This window comes from Prionailurus bengalensis, chromosome A1 (assembly GCF_016509475.1).
Source record: "Prionailurus bengalensis isolate Pbe53 chromosome A1, Fcat_Pben_1.1_paternal_pri, whole genome shotgun sequence".
NCBI lineage: Eukaryota > Metazoa > Chordata > Mammalia > Carnivora > Felidae > Prionailurus > Prionailurus bengalensis.
The window spans coordinates 207,724,750-207,739,277 of record NC_057343.1 but is presented as its reverse complement, the minus strand read 5'-3'; the positions used below and the strand labels follow the sequence as shown (position 1 = coordinate 207,739,277).

Sequence of the window (14,528 nt, the reverse complement as noted above, 5' to 3'; positions counted from 1 at the left end):
CTGCGGGCTCCGAAAAGTTTGGTCCCGTCTTTGAAGGAACGAGGGAAAAAAGAAGCAGAAGAGGAAAGAAAGAAAGAAATCCAAGATCAGACTTCATTGACCCATCCCGCTACCCTTCTGGTTCTCCCAAGTTCTTTGAAAGCTGGCCATTCCGACCCCAGTTCCGGAAAACTGGCAGCCGCGGAGACCCGGCTCTGAGAAGGCAAAGACTTGGCAAGCTCCACACTGAGCTGGGCGAGACTTAGGGCAGGTTGGAGGCTTATCCTGGACATCTGAGTGTTGACCCTGGGGGCTTACGCGGCTGCCACCGCCGCGGCAACCACAGGTGAGATGAGGCTTTGAGGGCACCGGGCGGAGAGCGATGGGCGGGCGCTCCTCGAGCGGAGCCCGGGAGGAGCGAGCGCGCTTTCCAAATTGCCTTCCGTAACTTGTTTTCGGTGAGGATTTTATTGACTCAGAATCTGTCGGGAATAAGAGCGAACCACTCGCTTTTCCCTTGAGATAGGCCTTGTTCATCTTGGCAGTGGAGTGAGTTGGGCTGGAGGGGGCAGGGAGGAGGAGAGAATGGAAGTATCAACTAGCAAATATTAATGACAGCAGAGTGGGGGGCTGCTGGCAGGAGGTATCCTGAGCCTGGCGATTTCGGTAGCCGAAGTTGGTAAATGGCTACCCTCCACGATGCAGGCGGGATCCAGTTGTTGGTCTTGTCTCACCAGCATATTGTTTCTTGGGAGCGGGTCTGACAAGTGGTAATTTCATCTCACCGCGCCTTTGTCTCTCCTACCATCCCCAGGCCCAGCTTCGAAGGGCAAGGCTGTGTACCGCGGACCACCACCATGTCCACCCCTGGGGTCAATGCGTCCGCCTCCTCTACCCCCGACCGTCCCAACAGCCCGGTGACCATCCCGGCGGTGATGTTCATCTTCGGGGTGGTGGGCAACCTGGTGGCCATTGTGGTGCTGTGCAAGTCGCGCAAGGAGCAGAAGGAGACGACCTTTTATACGTTGGTTTGCGGACTGGCCGTCACCGACCTGCTGGGCACGTTGCTGGTAAGCCCGGTGACCATCGCCACATACATGAAGGGCCAGTGGCCCGGAGGCGAAGCGCTCTGCGAGTACAGCACCTTCATCCTGCTCTTCTTCGGCCTGTCGGGCCTCAGCATCATCTGTGCCATGAGTATCGAGCGCTACCTGGCCATCAACCACGCCTACTTCTACAGCCACTACGTGGACAAGCGGCTGGCGGGCCTGACGCTTGTCGCGGTCTATGCGTCCAACGTGCTCTTCTGCGCGCTGCCCAACATGGGCCTGGGCAGCTCGCGGCTGCAGTACCCGGACACCTGGTGTTTCATCGACTGGACCACCAACGTGACGGCGCACGCCGCCTTCTCCTACATGTACGCGGGCTTCAGCTCCTTCCTCATTCTCGCCACGGTGCTCTGCAACGTGCTCGTGTGCGGCGCGCTGCTCCGCATGCACCGCCAGTTCATGCGCCGCACCTCGCTGGGCACCGAGCAGCACCACGCGGCGGGTCCCTTGGCCGTGCCCTGGGCCCCCTGCCGGGGCAACCCGGCCGCCGCCTCCCCCGCCCTGCCGCGCCTCAGCGACTTTCGCCGCCGCCGGAGTTTCCGCCGCATCGCGGGTGCCGAGATCCAGATGGTCATCTTACTCATCGCCACCTCCCTGGTGGTGCTCATCTGCTCCATCCCTCTCGTGGTGAGTGGCCGGGAACGGGGCCCTTCTGGGCCCTTTCCTCGCATGCACCTCCCTCCTCCGTCTAACGCTTCCTCCTTGCCCTCTCCTGCCTCGGCAGTGAACTTGCCCTCCAGCTCCAGCCTGGAATCTTGACCCTCGGCTACTCAGACCAGGCCCAACCTCCTCTTCGGCCGCATCCCTCGTGAGATGTAGTAGGTGATTTTCTCCTACATCCCCGAGTTACTTTCTCCGAAAGCCTGGTTTCCTTTCTCTCCCGGGACAGCCCCTACCCCTTGCTGCCTGACATTGGCCTTGAGCCTTCCGGGAACACCTGCCACTCCTTCAGATGTGGAGGGGAAACCGCTGTAGGGTGACTTAGCCCCGTCCTCCACAGTGAACCGCAGAAGCCCGAAACTTCGGGGGTGGTGATTTCTTTGTTCTCCCCGATTCCTTAGGGGCAGCGCGGGCTTGGTGCTTTGATTTTTGTACGGATTTGTTTTTTGCTTTTGTTTTGGGTTTTGGTTTTGGTTTTTTTGCTTGCTTCTTTTGGTAGATTATGTAGAAGTTTAGAGCTAGAGAGACTGGATATCTTTTGGTCTAATCTAATCACCCTCACTTTACATAGGGCTTGACTTGCTTAAAATAATCGAGCAGAACCACACTGTCAGGCGCGATTCCCTGCTCCTTCCCAGGCTGTGCCCTGGGAGAACATCTCGTTGCGCATGTGGGTCACCATTCCTACCCGGGCATGGCCTAGCGTCAGGTTCCTTCATTCTTTCTTGGAACCAGGAAAGCCAGGTTTCTCAGGGGGGCCAATTAAGTTCAGACTGATGTACATGGATCACTGAATTTGAATTCTCAACAACCCTGAGAGGTACAGTGTCATTCTAAAGAAAGGAAGCTTTAGAGATGGTCATCTAATTATTGCCAAGCCCAAACCCTGCAGCTTGTGATGAACCTCAGACCCACCTGACTCCAAACCCTGTTCATATAATATTACATCACGTCTCACTCCTAGAACATTTCTAATTTTGGCCTTCGTACAGTGTGTGCATTTGAGTTTTGGCACACTTCACTTTCAGGACACCGCCTTCTTAAAATTGCCTTTGGATTAACTTTGTTATAAGCAGAAAGGTGGAAAACGTACCTAGTTCTCTACTTTGCCTGTCATTAAAACGGAGTGCACCAGAAACTGCTGGGTTCACACGCAAATTACTTTATCTAGAGTTTCTACTGAAAGCAACAGGTTCTGAATTCTTTTGTCTCTCAAAACACTGCATTTCTGGAAATTCTAAACTACCAACTCAAAAAGAAATGACTTCTCTGTCTTATGCTGATTGGGAGCAAGAGAAAATAAATGTAATGAGCTAGTATTCCTTTCTCTTATTAATACGGTCCAGGGATATTTAATATAAAAATATTATATCTCTGATAAAAGTGGGTGTAAATGGAAGGAACTTAGATGTGGCTGAGAGCCAGCTTACAGTAGCTTCTTGACAATTTGTATAAACAGAAATAAATATAATTGGCCAGAAGGGCCTTTAAACCATTCCAGGACCCAATATAACTTACCAAGTTAAGTCACACTTGAGCCACATAAATATATTTTACTGTCTGTAATGGCAACTCAATACAGTGAGATTTGGAAGAAACAAATCTGCTCCAGCTGGGACTCCCTTCTTTAGCTTCTGCCTTATGTTTTACAGAACAGTAAATGACAAAGTGAGTGTTTGTTATGTACAGAACATCCACTTTAAGGAGCTGAGGAATTAGAGCTAGAAGTTTAGCAACGTGCACATACTTTTAAAATATGAAGGTAAGGATATGAGCTGCTGATGACTGCACAGTCACAGATGAATTGTTTTCTTGGAGCATCAAGAGATGCATTAAAAACTTCATTCATTTCATGGGCAGAAGTGGTGGACCCGACCCCTATGGTACAGGGCCATTTAGCACAAAATGTTTGAAGTTATTTGAGAAGCTAGAGGCAAGAAATTATAGGAGCTATATTTGTAGTTTGCAAAAGAGCTACATTTTAACTAACAACTACTATCCACTCTGTTATATAAAGTCAGGAACGTGCAGTAGATACTAAGTAATTTTACTCTGAAAATTGGAACTGGCTGAACTAAGAAGTAATCACATAGTGATGTACTCACATGCCTTTGAGTAATAAAGAATAACAGTAATAAAGAGTAACAGTAGCTTCAGTTTTTAGCCTTTAGTTCTGGCTACAACCTCTTAACTTCAGATTCAGTTTAATTGTAAATTAATGATAAGCAATGAGGTCATTATACTACTCACCCACCCACAGTTTGGCTGTTACTGAAAGAGTTAAAAGGGGAATTTACCCATAACTGTCATCTTCCTTGGCTTCCTTTCGCAACTTTCATGTATTTTCATGTTTCTCATATTGAGATTGTAATTTAAGTTTAAAGCTTCTGAACTGTGACATTTGAAGCAAGTCGGACCTATCTTCAGTTCCAAGGAAACTATTGAAGCACCTTTTTTTACTTATATCAAATCAAGTTGGTGGCTAATCCTACTTGAGGAAAATCAAATCCTTCAAAACACTTAAAATGCTTTGGAAAGGCTAATAGAGCAAATATAGTTTACTTGGAATTTCAAAAAGCCTGACATAGTATATGAGGTTAACAGTCACTTGAAAGGCAAATTTTGTCTCTTGGACACTAGGGAAGAAAAAAAAAAACTACAGTGTCTCTTAAAGGGCAGTTGATATTGAGTTTCATAGAAAAAGTAAATTTTAATTTGTTTTCCAAAACATATGTCTCACAAATAGAGCTTGGAATGGAAATTGAGAAAGCTTAGGGAATTAATCGTGGATATAAGAAACTGGGCTAGACTTGAGAAACTCTCAAATGAGTCATAATCAACAAATAGAGAAGGTGTAAGTACATTTGACAAGGAACATTACATGACAAGATTTGGTGGTTCCTGTCATTTTGTCTATTCTATTTAAAACCAGTCTCTGTTTTTTTTTAACCCAGAAAAAGCTGAAGAAATGAAAGAGTCTATGCTTAAAATAAATAAAAGGGACTGAATTCTTCAGAAACATGCAAGCAAGACAGGTTTCTAAGGTCCCATGTTACATGCTATAGCTGTATCAACATCTGGTGCCCAATTTTTGCAGTTACTAACGTTAAGATAACAATTAAAATCAAATCTTTTGCCGCAGGACTAAACAGCTAGACTGTAAGATTTTTGGAAAGGCATTTTCCCCCATGCATAGGCAAGCCGAGGCATATTAATAGCTTACTTGTTTCTTTCATTTTCTTTCTTCTTACTCTGAAGTAACAAGTATTCATCTCTGTTAGGGGTAGAATGGCCAATTTGATTCGTCTTCTGCCTTGGACAGGTAAAACAGATGGTTAGGAAAATAGCTTCCTGTGAGTGTTTATTTGACTGTTTACTAATAAACCAGTTGTCTTGATAAAGCCTTCACCAGCATTTGATCAAGGAAAATTTATTATACCAGAGGAAGCTGTAAATAGTTACACTTTTGTTTACTGTAGGCAAACTGAAGTAGAGTCACAGAACAACTGATGGGATTTCAGATGAGTACAAATCACATTTAAAGGTGTAAGAGTAATGCCATAAATTTGAGTGCCATTACAGCAGAACCTGAAGGATTTGATTAGTTTTTCAAATAAATTTGGCTAAGTTAAAAATGGCAGTTCCTGGGGTGCCTGGGTGACTCAGTTTGTTAAGCCTTGGACTCTTGATTTCTGCCCAGATCATGAACCCAGGGACGTGGGATCAATCCCTGCGTGGGGGCTCCATGCTGAGCATGGACTCTCTCTCTGCCCCTCCTCTGCGTGAGTGTTCTCTCCTCTCTCTCTCTCTCTCTCTCTATCTCTCTCTCAAAAAATTAGCAGTTCCTGAAAGCAGTGTTTTAGTCGTAACCATGGAATTGGTAGAACCTTGAAGACTGCAGAGTAGCACATCAAAAGGATTCCCACGTACAGCATCTCATCTGAGTCTTGAAAGCTCTAGGAAGAACCCAGGGCTGGCCAGTATTTTCATTCTGCTTCTCAGTTTTCTCAACTGCAGTTGAGGAATTTATATCCTTCTGCAACTTGCTGGGGGGAGTCCCAGTCTAACAGACTGTCACCATGCTTGGCTGACCTGTCAAGCCTTGGTTTTATGGAACATCTACTAACAAGATTTTTTTCTCCCCAGAGATGAAGTGATTCCTGTAATCTCCTATTAGAATATTGAAAGTTAGAGTTAAAAAAACAAAAACAAAAACCTTCAGAAATAAATGTTCAATGTAGAGACTGACCTGTAGTGATTAAATAATTTGCCTGTAGTAAATGGTGACCTAGAAAGAGGGAGAACTCTCTTACATCACCACACTCAAGAACTCTTTCCACTATCCTTTACTTAAAGTTTTTTTTTTTGTTTTTTTGTTTTTGTCACTAAAAAGAAGTGGTAAAAATTTCTAGTAACAGCTGTGTCAATTTTGGATTCTTCACAGGGCAGTTAGATAACCGAGCACACACAGATAATTCCTTTTATGTTCTTGGAACAGAACACATAGCGCACACAAATTCAGCTGTAGGACCATGTCGTTTATTGGAAAACATTTGTACTTTGACAGTCAATTACTAAATCGGTCTTATCAAAATTTCAACATTCTTTTTCAATTAGACATTCCCTGCCAACAGGTTTTTCTCACATAGGAAGTAAATGTCTTTTGACACCAAAGCTACCTCTGAGCTGTGGTTTTGGAATTATTCCACAGTAGCCGAAATACCATGTATGGGTTACCAAAAAAGCAAGGGCAGCAGATATTTATGTTACGTGCTAGGCATTGAATGAAGCACTATCATAATTTGTACATTAATTAGAAGGAGCAGAGCCAGGATTTGAAGAGAGGTTTGTTTCATTCCAAAGCTTGTGCATGGACCTCTACAACATACAGCCTCCCTTACAGCTCTCCTGTCATCACACCTTCTTTTGAATTTATCATCTCCAAGTTCTGTTCCAATGCTCCCGAATCCTAATTTGTAGTCATCCTCTCAAGAAGCTTAGAATATTGTAACATATGCCAATATTCTAAGCTCCTTGATTCACTTTTAAAATTGCAAGAGAGTATATATGTTGTTTGCGTTGAATGAACTTTTTAAGCTTTTTCCCCTGACACAGAGATTCTGTTTTATCAGCAGCACACTCTTCCAACACTGAAAACTGCCTGAACATGTGTATTTCTGAAGCATATAAGGACAGGAATTCCAGAAAAGTGCTTTCACCACCCACCCCACATGACATTGGAGTACTGCTGTGGATATTCCCATATTCATTTGGACTTTCCCCTGCTATGGGGAGAGCAAACCAAGTAGCCTTTAAAGTGAGGCAGAGACAGGGGTGCCTGGGTGGCTCAGTCGGTTAAGCGTCCCACTTTGGCTCAGGTCATGATCTCATGGTTTGCGAGCTCGAGCCCCATGTGGGGTTTTGGGCAGACAGCTCAGAGATTGGAGCCTGCTTCAGATTCTGTGTCTCCCCCTCTCTCTGTCCCTCCCATGCTCATGCTCTGTCTCTCAACAATAAATAAATGTTAAAAAAAATTTTTTTAAGTGAGGCAGAGATCACTAAACTTTTTCAAACATTACAGAGTACATGGAGATTTTGTTCATTTTGTCTTTTTCTCTGCCCCAGGGCAGTCTCCAATGCGAACATGCTATGAAGGAAAACTAATGTGTCTTCATTTTTTTTAAATAATTTGAGAATGTTTTTAGCTGAAGTTTTAAATGTTGCTTTTCATTCTCCTCTTTATTGCTATCTTGTGAGCTCCCTTTTGCTGAAATGACATTAAATAACCAGGCTCAGTGGCTTGTATTAATTGTAAGCCTGTCCCCCCTCCATGGAACTCTAAAATAGGGCTTCCTTCATTCCCTTGGATGCTAGTCAAAATCACTTAAAACTGTGGAGGAAGTGAGACATGGAGTGATGTGATCTTTCCTTGCTTCTCATCACCTTTGATTATGAAATCTCATTAATTTTTTTTACAACAGTCTAGCTTTTCTGAAAGGTCACAAAAATTTTAAAATAAAATGCTAAGTCCTAATACATTCCAGTAAATAGATACAAATTTCATTCCTTTTATATCCATTTCAACTGTTCAAAAATGTTCCTCCTTTCAGTACTAACCGTGTTTCCTTTGAGGTGGGAGAGGCAACCAGCAACAAGAGATTTCAATGTTAAAAATCTCAAAAATGCAAAGTCCAGACTTTACCAAGATTCTGTTCTGAAAGAGGGTCTTAGAGATGGCTAAGCAAACCGCTTCTTAGGGAGAACCTGTGGACCAAAAACTTCCAGGTGGACCAACACTGCCACCTAGAGGCTGTAAGTCTCCAGTCCTCACAGACCCTGTCTCAGTTTTGTTTTGTTTTGTTTTTTTCTAAAGACTATGCACAGGGAAGGCCTGATACTAACACATTTTAGTCCAATGTTTCTTTTACTCTTAGGAACATAGTATGTGATGTGAGTAAAATACAGACCTCATACGTTTTACCAGTGATTCCATTGTCAGGAAATAATTCTTAAGCAGAAAGCCAGCCAACCTGGTAGAACAGAAAAAGGGACATGGAAGTCACTAGAAGACCAGAATGAGCCACCAACAAGGTGGCTTGATAAGTTCCTCAAAACCTTCAGGTCTCAGTAACATTTCATCTGAGAAAAGGCCCGTAGACCTGAGGGCATCTCTCAGTGCCCAAATACAGCTATGGCAAGAAGAAACCAAAGTACTTTGTGTCACTAGTTTTTAGAAAATGGAAAATCAATCATGCTTTGTCTTGATAATATCATTTATCCAAGCACAGTTTCTAAAGGTATTTTAAGTCATCATATACTTCTGTTTATTCTAGTTCAGTTTTTTTTTAGCTGTCTGCCAGAGATCAAGGTATTAATTTCATGCTAGTTAGAGCCATTTGACCATTTTATTTTATTCTGTGAGATTTACAGGACAATAACCTGATTCAAAACATTTAGGGCCAGATGTGTTTTAGAATTCAGAATTTCTTGGCTTTTAGAATTTTAGTAATAGGTAATATTACATCTTAATCATATGTAATATTCCCATCAAAATTGGGACAATACCTCCAAAGCAAAACCCAGGAATACTTATACTAAGTAGAATAAACAAACTATAAATAGCCTCACAGTCTAGTTCGGTTCCAGTTTTACTGCCGAAATAAGTTTAGGTCAGGTTTTGTAATCAAAAACAAAACAAAACAGGGGCGCCTGGGTGGCGCAGTCGGTTGAGCGTCCGACTTCAGCCAGGTCACGATCTTGCGGTCCGGGAGTTCGAGCCCCGCGTCAGGCTCTGGGCTGATGGCTCAGAGCCTGGAGCCTGTTTCCGATTCTGTGTCTCCCTCTCTCTCTGCCCCTCCCCCGTTCATGCTCTGTCTCTCTCTGTCCCAAAAATAAATAAACGTTGGGAAAAAAAATTAAAACAAAACAAAACAAAACAAAACAAATGAATAACAACAAAGGAACAGCAACTGAAAACCAATAATTTCTTAACAAGGGACTATAGACCTGTATAGATCACAGTCTGAATTCCAGCTAAGGAAGAAATAGAAATACAGCTACATCTCACTAATCTAGGCTCATCTAGAGATAAGTTTCTCATGAATTGAGTTTTACAGATTAATGCACTTATTTCCTTAAACATTTTAAACTTATTTTATCCAAATTGTTAGAAATCTTTCTAGGGGCGCCTGGGTGGCTCAGTCGGTTAAGCGTCCGACTTCAGCTCAGGTCATGATCTCACAGTCCGTGAGTTCAAGCCCCGCGATGGGCTCTGTGCTGACAGCTCAGAGCCTGGAGCCTGTTTCAGATTCTGTGTCTCCCTCTCTCTCTGCCCCTTCCCCACTCATGCTCTGTCTCTCTCTGTCTCAGAAATAAATAAAAAATAAAAACATTAAAAAAAAAAAAAAGAAATCTTTCTAAACTATCCCTTCTTTCATGGTGATTCATAGACCATGAATATTAATTATTATACTGCATAATAAAGTAGCAGTATCCTCGAGTCTTGTTAAAGTTAGAGATATTTGCCCCTAAATGGCTCCAGCTCTGCTTTTGTGGGTTCTTTCTCCTTTTTATGGTTTTTGTGCATCCTCCTTGGCTGAGACTTGCCTCTTACTTCTCCCTTATGAAAACAATTACTAAAGGCAAGTAATAATTATTAAGTAATTACTAAAGATAGAGATCATGTACCTTTTTTTAAGTTTATTTATTTATTTTGAGAGAGCAGGAGCACAAGCAGGGGAGGGGCAGAGAGAGAGAATCCCAAGCAGGCTCCGTGCTGTCATTGCAGAGCCTGATGCAGAGTTCCAACTCATGAACCATAAGATCTTGACCTGAGCTGACACCAAGAGTTGACGATTAACCGACTGAACCACCCAGGCACCCCAAGACAGAGATCACTTTTAAAGCCCCTTTTTATATGAGGTGAGTTTTTTACATACAAGTTCCTATTGGAGGGGTGTCTGAGTGGCTCAGTCCGTTGAGCGTCCAACTCTTGATTTTGGCTCAGGTCATGGTCTCACTGTCCTGAGACTCAGCCCCAAGTTGGGCTCTGTGCGGGTATGGAGCCTGCTTAAGATTCTCTCTCTTCATCTCCCTCTGCCCCTGCCCTATTCTGTCTCTCAAAAAGAAAAAACAAAAACACACCTCCTAGTGGAATTAGAAGATTTAGACAGTAATAACAGTAATACTCCAAGAATAAATATGAGTGTACATTTAGCAAGTGCTTTCTCCTCTAAGGAATAAAATATAGTCTTCCTTAAGTTTGCATAAATTCATACTCTCTTCATTGAATCATTTGAAATTCCCAGAAATCACTTACAATGACTTTACACAGGGAATGACCTCTATTTGAAATGTTATGTCCTTCCTTCTAAATTTAGCAAATTCCCACTCACCCACCAAAAACTCCCTGCAAGATTCCTCTTCTGCAGGAGGCATCCACTGACGCCCTCCCCTCCAGATCTGGATTAGTTGTGCCCCCATATATACCTTTCCCATTTCATTTAATCACCCTGCAGTCAGAGTTGATCTTCCTTCCTATGTTCTGTGCTGTAGATTACTCTCTGCCTTCAAGAAGTTTGTGGTATTCAGTGGTGCCTGCGTGGCTCAGTCAGTTAAGCCTCCGACTTCAGCTCAGGTCATGATCTTGTGGTTTGTGGGTTCAAGCCCCACATCGTGATCTGTGCTGCCAGCTCAGAGCTTGGAGCCTGCTTCCGATTCTGTCTCTGTCTCTGTCTCTCTCTCAAAAATAAAATAAAAACATTAAAAAAATTCGTGGTATTCTAAATGCAGCTTTTTGTGGCCAGACTTATCACAATGCCTAATAGACAGTAAGTACTTACTATTAAATGATTAAATGCATGAAACAATGAAAGTAATTATAGGAAGAGCAAAATTTTGAACCACCAAAAATAAGACCCCAAAATAGCAAACAGGTTGTTAGGGTCTCCTTCTGTTTACTTCATTTATGCCTGCCCATCCCATGGTGGGCTGGCAGATGTGCCCTTTGCCTCAAAGAGCAGTAGAATGAATTGTCTTCCCCACTGGTCTGTGCAGAGTGCGCTTTTAGCACTTGGCTCTTTACTGGCTCTAATGCTCTATAGACACAAAGGAGGGATTGATTCTGACTAGAGTTTCAGGATGGATTCACCAAGTGGCAGTCATTGAGCCAAACTACAGTTTGCAAGCAGTAGAGGGCCACTGAATGCTTAGGGATTAAGCAGCACAAACAGATCTACTTTCTAGAAGCAATCCTCTCGTGGCAGTTTGGAGGCTGGATTGGAGAGGACAGAAACTACAGGTGGGAAAGCTACTTTGGTGGCTGATGCAATAATCCAGGTGAGGAATGCAGTGAAAGGGCAAAGATTGGAAGAGGTTTTTGAAGGAAGAGTCGTTAACACTAGATGATTCTTATAACTGGGGCACAGACTCTATAGAAAAAATAGAAACTATTCACTGGTCATTCTGGATGACAGGAGATTCAGACATTGGTTTAAAAGTTCTCAGTATATTCTTACTGGACTCTATAATTAAAGGGATCTCTGGGCTTTTCTGTGATGACTGGTTAGTTGACTTAAAAAATGAATTTCATTTAAATATATAAAAAAAAGCAACTGGAATAAGGGAAATCAGTGGCTATCTGGAGGGAAAAAGATACCTCATTAGAATCACAAAAACTTAAAAGCACTCACAAAAATGAAGTTAATAAAATGTTTCCCAAAGAAACTTTATGCTTCTGTCGCCTGTACATACATTGCATTTTTGTATACCATCTTTGATCTAAGGAAGATATTCATAGGATAGTTACAAAATTTTAAAGTTACACTAACTCAAAACAAACGTAATTGCACAATCGCTGGTTTTCCTGAGGCTTATCATGTAAGTTGCTCTTTCTTGGCGGTTATTAACAGAAAATAAGGCAGCTAGCTAATGTTACTAGGTTAGACATTGCGGGTAAATATTTCCCTAGTTGATTAATGGTGAAATCTAAACGTGGACGTCTCATTTATGCAGGTACGGGTGTTCATCAACCAGTTATATCAGCCACGTTTGGTGCCAGAAATCAGCAAAAACCCAGATTTGCAGGCCATCCGAATTGCTGCTGTGAACCCCATCCTGGACCCCTGGATATATATCCTTCTGCGGAAGACCGTGCTCAGCAAAGCAATCGAGAAGATTAAATGCCTCTTCTGCCGCATCGGCGGGTCCCGCAGAGACCGTTCCGGACAGCACTGCTCAGACAGCAGAAGGACATCTTCCGCCATGTCTGCTCACTCGCGCTCCTTCCTCTCGCGAGAGCTGAAGGAGATCAGCAGCACATCTCAGACCCTCCTTTACATGCCCGACCTCAGTGAAAACGGTCTCGGAGGCAGGAATCTGCTTCCGGGTGTACCCGGCATGGGCCTGGCCCAAATAGACACCACCTCACTGAGGACTTTGCGAATATCGGAGACTTCGGACTCCTCCCAGGGGCAGGATTCAGAGAGTGTTTTACTGGTGGACGAGGTCAGTGGGAGTAGCAGGTCTGGCCCTGCCCCAAAGGGGAACTCTCTGCAAGTCACATTTCCCAATGAAACGCTGAACTTATCAGAAAAATGTATATAGTAGCTACAGAAAGAAACACAGCACTAGTTCTGGAAGAACATAAAAATCCTGTACAATAGACACATAAATGAAGTGTTTAGCTGTGCTCAGAAGGGCTGTTCGGGCCCTTCAACTCACATTAAAGAACATTTGGGCTTTTTAGCACTTTTCAAGCAATCAAGGTGATTCCTACAGGACCCGATGTCTGAAGCACATTGGTTGTCACTTTACTAGGACACAGGATTTCTATCACCACTTGATGGCTGGCAAGATCTACCCTCAGTTTTTCTACTTGATAGGAGGATGGCATAGGTTTTGCTATTTTCATAACACCCAGAGCTTTATACCCGGCGTACAGCAGAAGGCCAGGTACAGAAGGGCTCTATTCCAATAAACTATGAGGACTGTCTTATGACTTAAGTGTTTCACTAAAGCATGAAATGTGAATTTTATTGTTGTAAATATGGTTTAAGGTATTTAAAGTATTTTCTTCTCTGTGAGAAGGTTTATTGTTAATACAAGGTATAATGAAATTATGGTAATTCCTCTCTTCCCAGTATAACCAGCTCAAGTTGCAGAAGTTATGTATTTTTTTTCATAAACAAGTTCAGGCCAAGGTGTTGAAAATCACAGTGAGACTCAGAGCTATACAAATTTTTAAAAGAAAGAGTTTAGGATTATAAAAGGAATCAAGCAAAATGCTATTTTAAGACATGAATATTAGCCCAAAATGTTAGTTCTTTCCAAGCTATGTATAATAATACATGGTGAAAATTTTTAGTGATGCTACATGTATTCAGAAAATGGTGATTTCAGGAGAGGCTAACCTGCTGGTAAATATTTTCTATTTTTGTCCCCTCTGATACTTTTTAAAATATAAAATTTTTAAAGTCTCACTAACCCATAATTGAAGTGTATAATATAAAAGAAGTCCAAGCAACTTGTTTCCCTCTTAAAGTGTTCATAGTTTTACTTTCCTAAGGAATGATCTAGAATATCCTTTAAAATTTAAGAGGAAGGCAGATTGTACCATGAAGGCCTTTATTTTGAGATGTGGAAGGATCACAAATTTTGTGAGTTCAACAACATAAGGGGTATAGAAGTTGGACACATGAGGGTGCCCTTCTAGTGGTTTTGTGAATTACCCAGTGATGCTGTACACATTTGAAGGACCTTTCCCAAGGAAATACTAAGCATGTTTTGTTGCTTAAAAGTGTTTTTGTGAATCGCTTGGTTATAACCAAATTCTGAGCCTGATAGTGATGTGGTTTTGAGAAGCGGTTGTACTAACTGAAATTATTTTGGAGATTATAATAAATAAATACACTCAGTCTGAGTTCCATATCATCAGTTTTGGAAATTGTTTGTTTTGGGTCATCGTCTATATCCTTTTAAATTGGAATAAATTGTTTTATTTGAAGTAATGTCAAATTTAGAAAAAAAGTTGCAACAGTGCAAAGCCTTGGATCCACTTACTGGAGAATGATCCTTAGAAACTAAGATCTGGGTGTAAGGTGTACTCAAAGTCACATTTGTCTATGGAGAGTTTGTGGTGGAAAGTGTGGCAGAGACAGTCTTAATGCCTAACTTGCTGTGTGTGAAGAACCCACATATTACAAAAAAATTAACATAAGCTTATGGCCCTTCCTACTTGTAAATTCTCTGAATCAGGGCTTCTCAAACTTTATCATTCATCAG

The 14,528-nt window shown here is 42.4% G+C and overlaps 1 protein-coding gene across 1 annotated transcript; it reads left to right on the top strand.

Moving 5' to 3' along the window:
• Positions 1-214: 214 nt before the first annotated feature.
• On the top strand, positions 215-14,177 carry PTGER4 (prostaglandin E receptor 4). Its single transcript, XM_043599428.1, has 3 exons — positions 215-325; positions 794-1,715; positions 12,261-14,177. The coding sequence occupies exons 2-3, from the start codon at positions 837-839 to the stop codon at positions 12,849-12,851; spliced, it is 1,470 nt and encodes a 489-aa protein (XP_043455363.1). The 5' UTR covers positions 215-325; positions 794-836; the 3' UTR covers positions 12,852-14,177.
• The last annotated feature ends 351 nt before the right edge of the window (positions 14,178-14,528 follow it).

Excerpts from the sequence above, each read along its gene's own strand:
- PTGER4 (XM_043599428.1), top strand. The coding sequence starts at position 837 with ATGTCCACCCCTGGGGTCAATGCGTCCGCCTCCTCTACCCCCGACCGT. Across the intron at positions 1,716-12,260 it reads TCTGCTCCATCCCTCTCGTG|GTACGGGTGTTCATCAACCA; the intron begins GTGAGTGGCCGG and ends TCATTTATGCAG.